The 12,157-nt window shown below is 34.1% G+C and overlaps 2 protein-coding genes across 2 annotated transcripts; one reads left to right on the forward strand and one right to left on the reverse strand.

Moving 5' to 3' along the window:
* The first annotated feature begins 709 nt into the window (after window positions 1-709).
* LOC110718759 (protein IRX15-LIKE-like) lies at window positions 710-4,320 on the forward strand. The gene has a single exon (XM_021897658.1). It carries the CDS (start codon window positions 2,509-2,511, stop codon window positions 3,451-3,453), a length of 945 nt encoding a protein of 314 aa, XP_021753350.1. The 5' UTR covers window positions 710-2,508; the 3' UTR covers window positions 3,454-4,320.
* A 3,854-nt stretch (window positions 4,321-8,174) lies between these two features.
* On the reverse strand, window positions 8,175-9,766 carry LOC110718760 (uncharacterized protein At4g06744-like). The gene has a single exon (XM_021897659.1). It carries the CDS (start codon window positions 9,713-9,715, stop codon window positions 8,312-8,314), a length of 1,404 nt encoding a protein of 467 aa, XP_021753351.1. The 5' UTR covers window positions 9,716-9,766; the 3' UTR covers window positions 8,175-8,311.
* Window positions 9,767-12,157: the final 2,391 nt, after the last annotated feature.

Below are 12,157 nucleotides of genomic sequence, written 5' to 3' on the forward strand. Positions count from 1 at the left end.
CCTATATAAACCCAGTCTCTCCTCAAGCAAGATACACAGGAAAAATATTTCTCCCTCTTCTCTCTTCAAACCTCTAAACACTGTTCTTTATTTTTCTGGGCAAATATTCTGAGTTCCAGTCGGGTTTGTGAGTGCACATAAACTCCGGCGTCGTGCTTATCCAGGGCGACCGCTTATTGTCTACTGCACCGGGAGGTAGCGCGGAATCGTCTTTTAGGTCAGTGGGTCACTACGACACGGCAACTGTTTGTTGGTTCACGCTTCAAGAGATAAGTTCATTGTTTTATTAACTTTAGTATCATATCAGTTTTAACATTAACGTTATCACCTAAGAATATTAACATGATAAATTAAGAAGATACAAGAGTATTTACATCGATATTACTTTTATCATGTATAACATTATGGATCAGTAAAATTAAAATGTATTAATTGAATAAAAAATTTATGTACCGGTGCTCAATTATCTTAAGGTAATACCAGACATACCAGTGCTCAATTATCGCACACAATCAGTAATCATGGATGATTAGATAAGATATTAAGATTTGATTAGAGATGCACTAATTATGTAGTGACTTTACTGAACATAAACCAGTGATTTTAGTAAGATTGAAATTTTGAAATAAGTTGATAATGAAATAACGCTCCAAACAAAACGCATGCCAACAGAAAATATAAGACTGTTGTAACTAACTTAAAATAGGAGTCATAATTACTCATAAAGTCTAATTATAATGTTACTGTTGCAAATTACAAAAAAGTATACTTTAATTTGGTAAGCACGAGATAATTTTGCAGTGATTTGAGTAGTAACAGTCCTAACAAGACTATGAAGTCATGCTAAGTGCGGCTAAATAGTGAAAATATGCAGAAGACCAAATAAATAGGGCCAACCCCAAACTAAAGGGTCCATGCCGATTATTACGGAGTAAATGCAAGCTTGTCATTCCCCTAACAGACAGTCCAAGTCAAGCGTATGTATCTTGTGCCCATTCTTTGTTTTCATGTCCTTTTCAGGCACCCATTGTTTACTCTGGTCTTCATGATCAATGCTTGGGGTTGGGGTGGTTCTAGCCATAGTTAGGCCCTGTTCTCTGCTGAGCTGAACCCTGCTCTGCGGACACATGCTTCGCTATGCTGATATCTATTCCACTATGGTGAAATCTGCTTTGCATGCCCAAAAGCTCCAAAGAACAGGGTCTTAGTCGGTTTAGCTATCAAATCGTGCTCGATTTGGTGTAATCTTGATGGTCCTTTTGATTAGTGATTATATGAGTATCACTATTCACTAGTATGGGTCAAGTACCATGTAGGATGGTGACATGGTGTACCTCGAGGCATGTTGACGGTTGAGTGTGCTATTTATCAATTAAGTGTTTTGATAGTGGGCATGATAACTATCTTGAAAATTTGGTTATTCTAAAAATACGTTATTGAGAACTCTTAGTAATGTGTATCATTGTATCTTTCTAAAACACCGGTGATTGTGGGAAAGTTGAGATGAATGTCCATAACTTTGTTGAAATATGTGTACATATGGGAACATATCTTTTCAATCTAGGAAAATGATAAATTTGCTGACATATAAAAAGTACAATACAAAAATTGGCATATATTTTTGTCATAAATTCTCTATCTTTAGTAAGGAGTGGGATATCATTTTAAAAAATGCATCTACTCTTTATATTGTTCATATGCATATAAAATCACCCTTCTATTTAAAGGAAAAATATATATTTGTCAATAATGAATACGGAGTATGTATCTAGTTATCTCGTATGATTCTCATACGAACTGTTTTCTACTCATAAATACACGAAAACAATACTAACCATAAAACCAATAAATTGGTTAGATGAAGCGATTTGACCAAAAATTTCAAACATTGCTTTAAGAAAGCACAATTCACTATTGTTACATGATTGATGCTTGTAGAGTTCTATATTACTCTATCTTTACACCAAAAACAAAAAAAAAAAAATAACACATTTCAACTATACTTTGCAATTATAAAAGCATATTCAATTTTTCAAATTCCAATTAATTTTAAAACTCCTGCTTATCATTATAAAAACCAATTTACGTAGCAATAACGACAAGGTAATCTAGAAACCCCTATATACTATGGAGTTCTCCGCATTAACCTACCGAAACACCACAGGCTTCCGCGGCCCGAACCTCATAAATCACAAACAATCCGCATTCAAGTCGGGGGATTTAAACCCACATCCCCCATTTCTCCCCCACCCTCCAACACCAAGGATTCATTCCGACCCCCCAAAATCTTCTCCGTAATTCCTCTCTTTCTCCCTCATTTCTTCAAACCCACAGTCCCAAAAAAGCAATTAATATAAACAAACCCAAGAATAATAAAAATTAAATATACCCTTCAAATTTCACCCCTTTATATACCACTCTACTAGTACAACGGATCCAAAAAATTAAAAAAATCTTCCAATTCAACTTCCCACCTTATTTTCTCTCTCCTCTTTCCATTCAATCAAAATGAAAACCACCCCTAAACTCATCGTCTTCCACCCTTCCCTCTACAAACAATCCTCCTCAACCACCTCGTCGCTATCATTATCGTCATCGTTATCACACCGTATATGGTTGCTTGTATTCTTCACTCTCTTCACCTTCACATTTCTCCTCACCGTCTTAAAAAACACGACCCCACCACCCCCTACACCACCCACAACCCCATCAACCACCGCCGACCATCACTCCGCCGCCGTCTCCGCCGCCCTCCTCCACTACGCCGCCATCTCAAACACCACCGACCGCATGACCTCCGGCGAACTCTCCGCCGTCGCAACCGCCCTCCGCCGCTGCACTCCGCCGTGCAACTTCCTCATCTTCGGCTTAACCCACGAAACCCTCCTCTGGCGTGCACTTAACTCCGCCGGTCGCACCGTCTTTCTCGACGAAAACGAGTATTTAATCTCGAAATTCGAGCAAAACTTCACCGATTTCGAAGGTTACGACGTTCAATACACCACCAAAGTCGGAAAATCAGCCGAACTCATCGAACATTCTAGAGCCCATCGCAAGGGTGAATGTAGACCAGTACAGAATCTACTCTTCTCCGAATGTAAATTAGCAATCAATGATCTTCCGAACCATTTGTACGAGATCTCGTGGGATGTAATCCTGATCGATGGTCCAAGGGGATACTCGGCGAAGATGCCGGGAAGAATGGCGGCGATATTTAGCGCCGCCGTGATGGGGCGGAGCAGGGGAGGAGAGAGAAAGTCCGGTAAAAGAAAAGGGACTGAGATTTTTGTTCATGATTATGGGAGAGAAGTTGAAAGGGTTTTTAGTGAGGAGTTTTTGTGTAAGGAGAATTTGGTGGAAGTTAGAGATTCTTTGGCTCATTTTGTGGTGAAAGAGATGAAGAAGGGTGAGAATTTTGAATTTTGTTTAGGAACATCAAGCAATTCTTCTTGATGATGATTACATAAATTATAAATATATGAATTGATTAAGAGTTATAGTGGTAATGGTAAATATGTTACAATTTCCGATATTGTTATTGTGCATACACCCGGGTGTACGGTATGTTTATATCTAAGACGTAGTTTATGTTGTTTCTTCTCGTTTTTATTTCCCAGATGAGTGATAGTATGGCTCATTTGAGGTTCATTGTATGGGGATTAGAGGTAAGTACAGTCGGGTGTATATAGTTATCGACTTGAAGAGAGGTTGATTATTAATAATGATGTAAACTGTAAAGTAATTAAAGTACGTTTTAATTTTAGTGATGAATGAAAGTTTGAAAAAATTGAAAATGGGAGGAATGTGTAATGCATGATATGAAGTGGGGTCAAAAGATGTGGACTAGCAGTATGAAAATGTACTAGTTTTTGGCATGGTGGTGACAGTAGAAAATGAGACTTTGATAATTAGAATCATGTGTGGTACTCGAACACATGGGTAAGGGATTGGAGCCGGAATAATTGGGGTTCAGGTTATTACTTCAATGAATGTGATAAGGTTGAACTTAGAAATGAAATCTTGCCTTTAAGAAGAGGGAATATATTATTTCAATTCAGAGATATTTTTCTTGTCCTGGTTATGATTATCGTTATGAACAGGTGAACAATGTAATTTGGACTTATACATACTTACAGAGTAATAGACTAAGCAGAGTACTCCGTAATTGTTTGGGTTTGTACCTCGAGATAATGGTTTAATCTATATTCGTAATAGACATATATGATGCATTACAATTTTAACAAATTTGTATTTTCTTTGTCCCACTTTGAAATTCATTTTAAAATCTATGCAGACGTTTACACTATTTTCAAGCACTTTCATATTTTTATATGCAGTCGGGATATATTATATGTTTGTGTTTAGTATACTTTTTCTTGTCTTTAAAATGTATCTTTCTTTGTTTTGGTCTAATCCCAACAGTTTTAAGTTCATACATCTCTGTCACCGAAGTGTAGTCAGTAAACCTTAACATTAATAAATTAATACTTCGTAAGTTATTAATGCATAGAATAACATATAGATTACGTAGCAGTTTGTTGTGTGGGTCTTCGATGTATAGTGTGACAAAAAGCCTCATGAAATATGTTGCTAAATTCTTCCAGATCCTTGAAGATCGTGAGCTGATAAGGTGCCTAATATAATACGGATCAAATATGTAGACAATCAAAATTAAATTAATATAAATACGTTTGTATGTAATTTTACATTATATAATTGCTCATGCTAGAATCTTGTGTGGCGCATGAAACACCCCTCGTGAAGTGGCCTGGGCTATAACTCATTTATTTCTGTATGTGCTGCGTTTGGTGGTGTGGAACACTACTTACATAGCTCAGGGATTATAAAAGGCCTACGTAACACATTTATGAAAAGCAAATTCTATTATACATCAAGGTATAATAATTGGTATTTTTGATTTTTTAGTGGTTAATTTAGAACTTCACGATACACAATACACTTCTACACGTGTCATGCTTAAAGTTATGTTAACAATATGAGTAATATGTTCTATTGAGCTGCTCTGCTTTGCTCAGAAGCTCAAAAGAATAGAGTCTAAGACTAGAGTTCCTATTATTTGTATTCTGTATGTAATTTGCATAATCAAGAAGCTAAACTAAAGCATTAAGCAATAAGCACTAATATAATGCACTAAATACACTTGCTAGCTGCTTTCTTTACGTACACTTTGATCTTGATTTCTTGAAAGTCACAACTCACAAACATGAAATAAGATAGCCCACACAGCTGGATCATGTGTGTTGAGCAGACATACCACAGCCTTATTTACCTAAAGAAGCCATTTTTTCTTTAGCTTTGTTTTTAACTTTTGAATATGAGCTTAATTAATTTGTGTTTCTGCTTAAAAAGGAAGTGATCCTGTAAAGACATGCTTGCTTCCTACATACTCCCTATAAATCAAAGCTAGTTTAGTATAGTTCCAATTTTTGAATCAAAAATTTGATTTTATTTAACTTTAATTAGTAAGATATACTTCTTAGCTATTATACAATCAATCAATCATTATCTACAATTAGTGATATGATCAAAATTATAGTCAAAACATCTATCTCTTTCGAACATTTGAGAATGTAGTCTAAAGTTTATGATGTTTATATGTTTCTATTTCTTGAATCACAATTTTTAATTATTTCAAACATTGTTACAGAAATAATCACTATCAATCAAATCATTATTAATTATTAGTAATTTCCTACCATAAGTCAAGCAATTGTTACAGTGATTTAAAAGTAAGAGGTCTAATTCACAAAATGTGGGAGACATAAATTTTAATTGGTGTTTTTTTGTTTTAGAATAATTGGTAATTAGCCGACCATTAGATGAGACTAATGTAATGGTTATATTTTAAATTATTATATACTTAAAACAGAACCAAAAAATGGATCATCAAACAACCTTAAGATGAAGCATAAATTAAAGTTCACTAGTTCCATAATAAGTTATTATAGATATTAGTCTCACATCATTTTTATAATTTACATGTCTCACGTTTTAATACTTATAGTTCAATAGGCAATATGGTAGTTAGCTTGTCTATAAAAGATTTTTTTTTTTTTTTTTTCTTATTAAGTTTTGTCTTTATATTTTAGTTTTTGCATTTGAGAGAAATCTCCTAACTAACTTAAAATGATTGTAGTAGGGTGTCGGTGAAGGATAGAAATTACAAAGTTTATTTGAAGATGTTCTACTATTATTATCATACAAATTAAAACATTTATGTTGGATGAATATAAGTAATACGCATTGTATATATAACCCATCTTTTAACTCTTTCTCTAATTAACTTATGTAATTCTTTATTAACACGTCTATTTTTATAAATGCTAAACCTACTCACATATACACGATTTTACATATATAAACATGTTGCAAATCATTAGATAATCTTAATAACAAATTTATAACCCACGTACTTATAGTCAAGCAAATTGCTTATAGTAAACTGCCTAATCAAGCAAATTCTCATATCGGATCAACTTTTACCAACTCTAAATAAATAACTACTATTGCACAAAGTGCATACATACATGTAATACATGATGGGAAAAAGGGCGCGCATAATCAGTGATGGTAAATGCAATGGTCTAAAGAAAAGTGGAAAAAATGAAGGTTCTTGGGAAGCAATGGTGGGGTTAAGGTCAGACGGATATCATGTGATCTTCGAATTCTCGCCATTTATCACAAACTCACTTACATAGTGACGATGATGTAATACTAATATAATTATTATAATACTCTTTATTTATTTTTAAATAGTAGGTGTACCTTTGTAATATCACGTGTCCCACGTGACCAAATGCCGTACATGTAGCCCAAGTGATGACCACTCGTCACAAATGGAGGGCTAAAGAAATTAAAGAAGAGTGTCGGTGAAGAAAATGGCTTAATTTGAACTCACCTAAATGTGATGTTGCTCTTAATTACTGTTGCGCATTGTACTACTCTACTGGACCATAGGTCCATGAGACCATGACCATTTATGGGTCCATTCCTAAAACATGCGTAGTTTTAGACCTTCTACAGTTGTAGTCGTTGTCTTCTAGTTCTTATGGTTGAATCGAATTAGTTTCCTAGTAAAAATGCGATTGTTGCAAACGAAACTTACTTTCTTACAAAGTTTTAAGTGATGATAATGGATTCTGATTCTACTTGCATTTCTTTTTAAATTAATTGCAATGTTTGAAATTTTAGGAAGCAAAACCTACATTGTGATTGAGCTTTATTCTCTTCATTAATTCTTTCATCAATAACTTAAACGAGCATAATTAGTACTTAGTAGCAAAATTTTAGCTGAATTACTCCTTCCGTCCCAAAATACTTGACACAGTTATCATTTTCGTCCGTCCTAAAATACTTGACACGTTATCAAATATGAAATAGGACCACTAGTAAAAAAATATTTTCTTATACTCTCTTTGGGACCACTAACCCCAAAACCCAATTAAATCCTAAAATTTCTCTCTCCTCACTACCCCACCTCTCCAACTTTTTGTTTTCTTACAGTATAAAATACGAAAGAGAATCCTTTATATTATAAACAAATATTTTAAATGGACCCATTTGTAGTTTTTTTAAACTACGTGTCCATCTCAACGTCCCAAATATTATGGGATGAAGGGAGTAATAAGAATCATTTGAAGATCGAGAAATTTCATTTGTACTAATCTATATTCAGGGTAGCTTTTACAAAATATAATACTTCTGTTGAAACCCATTATAACCCACTTGTTAGTGTCCTACATTGGAGAAAGAGGAGAGATAGTTCCACTTTATAAGGTAGAGGAGTTACTCCTACAATTGCCAATTCGTTTTAGTATGAAATCTCCTCAGCTTTGTTTGTGGACCAAACTCTCCTCCTCCAAACCGAGACCCATTTCGTATTATCTCAAAATTTAACAATTTCAGTTAGTCGTCATACACTCGTACCCATCCAAATTATTCGGGCCAATTACAAATTACAATGTCGGCCCAATTCAGTTAATTTCAAGTCAAGTCCAACTACTTTATCCAAACTCAGTCCATCTAGTCCTTTAAGAACAACCCTTCCAAAAGTAATCGATAATTATTTTTATTATTACATTGGATATGTTTCGATAACATTCAGAAAAATTAGTTCAAAATCATACAACAATTAAGACTACTACTGCAGTATATATTTTTTAATTGCAATATTATATGTTCAAATAGATAGAAACAAAAATGTCGTAGTTACAACTTACAAGAAAACAATTACACCCAATACATCAAACTCAAACTCTACTACAATAGCTAATCAACTAATTAATCAAAATCAAGGACTAAGAGCTGCATAAGTTACTGATGGCTGAGGTTGTGGGACTCCCTCTATTAACATTTCAGCATTCAAATATGGAGCAGTTTTCTTGCAAGGCAAATATTTGTGCATTTTATTTTCAAAGTCACCACAAGTTTTGGGCCTTTTGAAAAAGAATGCGCAATTATCTGGGCTTCTTTGATCCGGAAGGCCCAATATACAATTGTGCCTCACATCCAACACCCCTTTTTGGATCAGCTTCATACATTCCGGCCCAACTTGGGTGAAATAGTTATCACACAAGCTCAATTTCCTTAAGTGAGGCAACATACACACTTCCTCAGGCACAGGACCATAGAACTCATTCTTTTCCAAGACTAGATACTCCATTTTACCTAAACAAGCGAACGATCGCGGTATTGGGCCGGTTAGGACATTCTTTGAGACGTCGAAAACACGGGCCTTTTTTAGAAGCCCAATCTCATAAGGAAGGCAGCCCGAGAAACTGTTATCTAAGAAGAGGACCTCGAGGAGGGTATTCGAGGCCTGCCCAATGGATCTTGGTATTGGGCCTGTGAATCTGTTGTGGGCAAAGGTTAGGAAAGCGGCCGGGGTTGAGCCCAAATTAAGTGGAAGGTCCTGCTCAAAATAATTATTGTTAATAAAAAGGGCCAACACTTGCAAATTAAATAGTTCGGGCGGAACCGGGCCCACAAATTGGTTAAATCTAAGGTCCAAGAAGGTTAATTTAGTAGCACTAAGTACATTAATAGGAAACTTCCCTGTGTACTTGTTGTTACTAAGATCTAACTCAAATAGGTAAGGAAGACCGCTTAACACCGGGATTTTTCCTCCGAAATAATTGGAATTAGCATGGAAAATCGACACGTCGGGAACATTGTTGATGAAGTTATCTAGGGTAATATTTTTGCCCTTGATGTAACACCCGTTAAATTGAATCGAGTAGAGGCCATTTTCCTTTTTGTTGGGAAGAGGTGCACACCCAAACTTGGGGTTGGCACATAAGTTAGGATTCTTCATGTATTTAACCTTGGTGGATAAGCTACAATTGTCAGTATCAATCCCTTTAATGAATTGTTGTATGACATTTGTGGCTATTTGGACACGAGATTCTCCTAGGGATGGTGGTGGTGACGATGGAGGAGGGGGGCATGGTGTTGGTGGTGGTTGTGGTGGAGGACAATTCTTAGGCATTTCAGGGGCAGGCGAGCCACCAATGGAAATAGGCTCGCCGCCTATGACAATGCCTAAGGCTTCTCTATTTGGTCTAAGAGTGGCTTGAATGTTATGGGTGGCTACTACAATTACAACATGATACGTAGAACATAGTGACACAAATATTAAGATAATTTGTATGAAATGGGTAGTAGGAATGGCAAGAATAGAGGATTTGGTGCTCATAATTCTGCAACTAAGGTTTTCACTCTTTCTTAGTTTAGTGGTGATTATGAGTGTACCTAGTTTAGAATTTCTTATCCCCTTATAAAGATGAAAAATAATTGATAAAGAGACATCAGTACAGCTGCCATAGTACTATAGACAAAAGTTGACTAATAAGTCTTCTTATGTAGAGGCTTTGTACAATTGTACTCGTGTATGGGTGGGAGTTGAACAATCAGTGGTTCATGGAGGCGGATGTACCATGCGCATGGTACATCCGTTCAAAAGAAGAAGAAAAAGCGGAAAGAACATGTATAGAAATGTAAAGAACATTTAGTTAAAGTGAAAAAAACATGGTATACAACTGTAAAGAACATATATCCAAAGTGAAAAGAACATATTGTTAAAATGTAATGAACGTGATAAAAGAACATAAGAGATAAAAAAAAAAAGAACATAAAGCTTTTAATAACAATGAACATGACACTATTTTATAAAGAACACACTGTTAAATAATATTCTTTATCTCCGTGTTATTTGATTGTCAGTGTAATGTATTTTTATTCGTGACATAATATTCATTGTTTACTGTGAAATGCTCTTTAAATTTTGTCTTTAGATTATGGTGGGTGAATATAAATAATGTTCATTACATAATATTATCACGTTCTTTATTAATATTATGGTTGTTCTTTAGATATACAAAAGAACATAAAGCTGGATGTTCTTAGTAAAATAGCTATATGTTCTTTACAAAACAGGTATATGTTCTTTACAAAGCAACTATATGTTCATTTCGCCTTTTATCAAAAATCCGGATGTACCATGCTTGGTACATCCGGCTCCACAAAGAAAATTTCAGGAGTTGAGTGAACTTTTGTTCTTAAAATAGCTACCAAATTTAATTTAAGGTTATGCACATACATTAAATTCCACATTAATTATTTGATGATTGCAACGAACATTTAATCTATTATGTCAAGTTATCTTATAAAGACATACATAGTACCTAATGTATACTTTGTAATAATTTAGGTTAAATGAGATAAAGAACGCTACATTATTTAATTGCAATTATGGGTATAGGAAATAAATTTTCTCATACAATGGTTGTGTCACTATAGGCAATACAGTGTATTATAGAAATTTATTAAAGTTGTAATTTGTTTTAATTTAATGCTCCGTATGATCAGTTATCAACCCTTGTATTGTATCATTTGGCTTTACAATGACTAGCGGAATTTTTCTTGCCGTATGATGCATAGAAAGAAAATGAAAAAAAAAAAAAAAAAAACGGAGATAGTAATCGGAGAAGAATGAAATGAATTGAAGGCATTTATAAGTAATTATCATTGCCATAGATGGGATATTAAAATGTCATTAATTTTGTCTTTGTAACTAGTTTTCTTGATGCAGACATTAAACATTCACACGTGGTATGTTTAAACCATTATAATGCTATTTGATGGAAAGCCACCTACTAATCTACTACATGAGACTATTTACTACAGTGTTTCTCATTTCAGGAAAATAGAATAAATAATGAGAGCAAAACCTATTGCATACTTGCGTAAAGGGGTGGTACAATTAACAACATGCATGCTACTGAATTCATGAAATTACAATTTATTATAGTTTGCATGCTATAATCAGTAAAATTATTAATTTTGTTTATGATCATGTGAAGGTGATAACACTAAGTGAATATAGGATACATGATCAAACATTTTAGAAGTACTAGTAAGTATAAGACTTGTTTTACAAATAAAAATTTTAATTTGAGTCCGGCCGAGACATGTTGTAAAATCCAAACATTAGTCATTAATGTGTTGATAAAGGTGACATTTTTTCCCAATTGTCTTAAACTACAATTCGTATTTCTTCTTTCTCCGCTTGAAAAGTTGGGTATTTGACTATTACTGTCAATTTGTGCTCCGCTTAAATCTATGAATCTATCATGTAATTCTTAAAGGTAGAAGAGGCAAATATGAGTATAAGTGGATGTGAAACTATACATGTAATCTGAAAAATAGAAGAGGCAAAAGTGATTATAAGTGAATATGAAAAATTACACATGCAAATTGGAAGAAGAAATTAAATTTCTAATCTAATACAGATTGACATATATTTATGCTCATTTTTGGTCTATGATATGTAAACTTGCATTAATATTAATTTCCATCATAAAAAATACTCTCATGATGAACGATCGTAAAGCTCCAAGAGTTTTTGAATCATGGATTTTTATAGCTGAAAAATACAAATCAAGTTGTCAACCTTTTTTTGTTTTAGTTTGAAAAGTCAAGAATCACAGGCAAATAGGCTTGGATATTTTTTGAGAGTAGGGCAACATTAAGTTTCATGTGTTTTGTTTTCATGCATTTTTATTATCTATAGCATATGGTTCATATTACTTTGTTGAGTTTTTTTATTTTTTATTTTTTATTTGTAAGTTGACCATAC

This window comes from Chenopodium quinoa, unplaced genomic scaffold (assembly GCF_001683475.1).
Source record: "Chenopodium quinoa cultivar QQ74 unplaced genomic scaffold, ASM168347v1, whole genome shotgun sequence".
Classification (NCBI taxonomy): Eukaryota; Viridiplantae; Streptophyta; class Magnoliopsida; order Caryophyllales; family Amaranthaceae; genus Chenopodium; species Chenopodium quinoa.

What these genes read in the sequence shown, in the direction of transcription:
- LOC110718759 (XM_021897658.1), top strand. Translation starts at nt 2,509, where the DNA reads ATGAAAACCACCCCTAAACTCATCGTCTTCCACCCTTCCCTCTACAAA.
- LOC110718760 (XM_021897659.1), bottom strand. Translation starts at nt 9,715, where the DNA reads ATGAGCACCAAATCCTCTATTCTTGCCATTCCTACTACCCATTTCATA.